This window comes from Limulus polyphemus, unplaced genomic scaffold (assembly GCF_000517525.1).
Source record: "Limulus polyphemus unplaced genomic scaffold, Limulus_polyphemus-2.1.2 Scaffold1669, whole genome shotgun sequence".
NCBI lineage: Eukaryota > Metazoa > Arthropoda > Merostomata > Xiphosura > Limulidae > Limulus > Limulus polyphemus.
In genome coordinates this window covers 25787-30099 of record NW_013667279.1, presented here as the reverse complement: position 1 = coordinate 30099, position 4313 = coordinate 25787, and the positions used below count along the sequence as shown (strand labels likewise).

The 4313-nt window shown below is 29.1% G+C and overlaps 1 protein-coding gene across 1 annotated transcript in view; it reads left to right on the top strand.

The window, feature by feature from the left end:
- Positions 1 to 268: 268 nt before the first annotated feature.
- LOC111087039 (mRNA-decapping enzyme 1A-like) overlaps positions 269 to 4313 on the top strand; it is a 14125-nt gene continuing 10080 nt past the window's right edge. Inside the window, exons 1-2 of the mRNA XM_022392234.1 lie at positions 269 to 608; positions 3396 to 3436. Of these exons, the coding sequence (XP_022247942.1) occupies positions 489 to 608; positions 3396 to 3436 (161 nt within the window). The 5' untranslated portion in view covers positions 269 to 488. The remainder of the gene's footprint in view (positions 609 to 3395; positions 3437 to 4313) is intronic.

The following is a 4313-nucleotide window of genomic DNA, read 5'->3' as shown; positions in this document are numbered from 1 at the left end:
GTTAAACTTATATTAAAGTTTTCCTTCATTACCATTCAAGCTGTCTCCAACCGTTATTAATCTCAAAGTGGGTTCCTCGTCATCGAACTTGAATTACAAGTACTAACTTATTAAATTTAAGTTCATAATTAACTAGTGCTGACCTCTGTAATTGCAATTTTACGTTTTATGTGTGTCTACGCAGTGAACTCAGTTTATTTTCAGTAAAAAGTATATATAAAATATCGAAGGATTTTAAATCTCTTGTTTTTGGGTAAATAAAAGGATATGTTATTAAACACGCCAGATGAGAGTATTTATACTTATAAGTTATAGCCTAGGTTATATTGTACATCAGTGTTACTGTTAGTTAGTATTAACACTAAAATTTCATTTCTGTTTTGAAATTTGGACTTGACACCAGGGTAAATGTCACAGTTGTTGATTATTTAATGTTTCGGCATTAGTCTTATTAGGCCAGTTTTTGAAGAGATTTTAAAGTAGCGATTATGATGGAACAAGGCATAAATTTAGAAAGGCTACAGAAAATAGATAATCGTATTATTGAAATTCTTGACAGTGCAACACAAGTATCTCTTTATAAGTTTAATCCAAAGTCAAAGGAATGGGTGAGTATACTCTTTTTGTTTGTGTCGATAGGTTGCACATGCAACTTGTCACTTATAATTTATACTATAGACACAGTATAGTTATAGGCTATGTTTTTTTACAATTTTTATATTTTACTTATAATTTCAGCAGAATATTTCTGTATACCTTACACAAATTTTGATTAGATCATTTGTTTTTTATCAGTTTTGAACAGATTCAGAAGAAAAAAAAAGGAATACAAATAGATTCAGAGTTTAAATTTTGTCATTGGACAAGCCACTGTATTTCGATTCTTGTGTAGAACTGAAATTAATAAAACATTTAACAAAGAGAGGATTAAATCGTGTGGGTGAAAATCGAGCTTGATTCTTATTTGACTGACCTCTATAATTTCTGTAGTAGTAGTACAACTTTAGATATATTATTTTGTTCAATGTTATTTGTAAATCAAATTCTTGACAGAAACAGCTTGCACTTATAATTTACAACACATCCCTGTTTTGCGAGTCCAACCAGTAAAATATAATTTGTGGGTTTCTAATTTTAATTTCATGGTAAGTGCTTGGCCATTATACATTATACTTTTATTGAATCATAACTTTCCTTCTCATTAACAAATTTGAAAAGAGTAATTCACTAAAATTCATCTTATAGTTCTCTTTTCTTTTTTTTAAAATAATGCAGTGTTTAAAGTTGTAAGTAATGACAGTTACATGATTGCTAATTGCTACTGCTACGTTGATGCTTAATGGAGATAAAGTTGTAATATATATATATATAATGTTGCTGTTTATTAGTGTTACATCCTTTGTACTAAATATGTTAATTAATAGTACACTTCAGTATAGTGCTTTTGAATTCTATTTAAACAAGTTAATAGAACCATGAATTGTCGCAGGTCTTTGAACAAAATGTATTGGTAATTAACAGTTGAAAGATAATCTTAATGTCATATTTCTCATTTTACTGATGAGGGATTTTTTCTTATTACCTTATGCAAAGAAAACATTGAGAGATAAAGTGATCAAGTTTCTTCTTTGCATTAAGAGTAGGTTAATAACCCATGAAATATATTCTACTGGTTGAGCAATATACAACTACAAAGTTCTAAGAGGAACACAATGAGCTGTTTGTGGTGTCATTGGTTTGACAGGTCCACTGCTAGTTAACCATTAGTGTTAAAGAATTGTCATTCATCTGAATTCAACACACCAATCAGAAGAGTGAACTTGCATGTATTTATTTGGAGACTAGCATATATTCCATCAAAAATGATGGGGGCAAGTACTACCACCCTCACCCCATATTATACCCTAAACTCACATTTCATAGCTAACTGAAATAGATAAGTTTTGTGAAATCAAGCTTGACCAACAAAGAGGTTAAAAAGTGCAGTCAAGGCAGTCAAATGTTGGTAAATTCCTTTGTGAGCCAATCAAAATTAAGATCAGTCCTAAAATGAATTTGTGGTGTATTCATAGAATAATTATTGGCAAAAATCAGTTAATTATCATCTTCTAATATATATAAAAAAGTCAGTGCATTTTGGTAACACTACCTTCCAACAATGGCTTTTATGTCACATTGCTCAGCAACAAAAGTATAACCTAATATTGTTAGTCTATGTACTGAAAGTATAAAATGAAATGTATAGACAACAAAACTGGAAAATATTTGTTGATTTCTTAACTTAGAGTCTCCATTGATTAAAGAGGTTTGTTTTTTTAGTAAAAACGTTTGTGATATAACAGAGAATAGTTTAATTCAGAAATTATTTAAGTTTAAAATTGAATCAATATTTTTACTTTCATAATAAATTTTATGCACTTGACTCTTGGTTAGGTGATCCCACACTAAGTCTTTACTTTAGGCTTATATACCAACACACGCTACACTTGTAAGGTTTCATCCCTACCCCCTTCTAATGGCCCCTTTGCACACCTGTCACTAAAATCAAAATGGGCACACAGTAATTAAACTATTCTATCTGGATAAATGCATTTTGGCTTTTATGACTTCTACTTCAAGAAATCAAGTGTGATGTGATGCACACTGGCTTTTATATAGGTTAGATATTTTAATCTTTACTAATTCAACTCTGAACAAGTTCATGACTTTCAGACAAATACTAAATTCTCTAATGTTTTTAATTAATGCTAAAACCAAAAGTTAACAGTTTGACTTGTGAGGATCAACACTCAACCTCCCTCCTTCTCACTTTATCAGAATAGCTTTAAGTTCACTATAATTTTACACAACAACAATGTTGAAATAGTTCAAGATATAATTACCGTGCACAAACCATCTTATCAGAGTGGTTACTTCAAAACACATACTATTTTAAAACATTTCAATGAAATGTTGGCTGTCTAGTTGAGCAACAGTTTTTGTGTTTTTTTGGAAATTTTTGTTTAACATTCCTTTGACTGATTATTACAAAAAAAAAAACACTTCTGGTTTTACATGATGTTAAAAATTAGGCCTGAATAGAATTTAAACTTCTACTTCAAGCTTACTAGTGTTGGGTTTTAATTTCATAGGACTTTCATGACGGGAAATATTTAACTTCATTTACAGGGCGTTAACTTTGCATTGTTCTTCTGTTGCAGTATTTAACTGTATTTACTGATAAACCATGATTCTTTTCTAAACTGAAATATTTATCTTTATTTACTGATGGATAAAACATGCCTTCTGCATGTTTTAGTTCACATCTTAAGTACAATATTTATATGAATTTAGTGTCCTGTGAGTATAACAGTTGGAAAAAATAAAAATAGCTAAAGAAAAACATTTTATTGCAGGAAAGAATGGGTATAGAAGGAACGTTATTTGTGTATAAAAGGTTAGTACATGTATTTTATCAGAAGCTTATGTTTTGTTTTTATGTATTTATAGCATAGATGGATGTTATGATTGTTTAAAACATGATAATTTATTTTTCTGGTTCAATTTGCATTTTTATTATGATAAATTTGGAATTATTTTGTCAAAGAAAGTAATGTCAATGTAAAAACAAACAAACAATACCAACTAAGATGATGAATGAAATAACCATAATAGAATATAATGTCAAAATGTGCTGTCAAATTGCTTTGGGGCTGGAGATTTTTCCAAGTAAAATATGCAACATGACCTGGATACTTTTTACAAAGAAATCACTAGATTTATGCAGTTAATAACTTGTCATTAATTTACGTGTAAATACAGTTCCACCAACTTGTCTTTAGATGTAAATCAGTATTAGTATTGGATTTTCTGCATGCTATTTTTAAAGCACTCTCATCTGGTCAGTGGCCAGGATATTGACCAAATTAGTTTACCCCTCTGTAATGTTTGTTATTCTCGATTGTGGAATGAATCTTAAATGATTTTTTGTGCAGGTTGTGCACATTTTTCTGACTAAGAATTTAAAATAGCAGTTTAAAGATGACTTTAAAGGGTTTTCAGCAATTATTAGAAATATTTTAAGTAAATTATAAGAAATACTAATCACTACTTACAGAGAAACAGAAAATATTTTGTTAAATTTCCAGTTCAGAAACCAACTGTAAAAATTTTATCTGCAATGGAACAAATGTGAAATTATGAAGAGAATTTCAGATGTTTTCTTACCTGAATGTTCTGATACAAAGATAAGAAAATGCAGTAAGTTCGTGTGAAATGATAAAAAAAAAAAAAAAAGATTTTCATAAAAAATTATTTATATATATATATATATA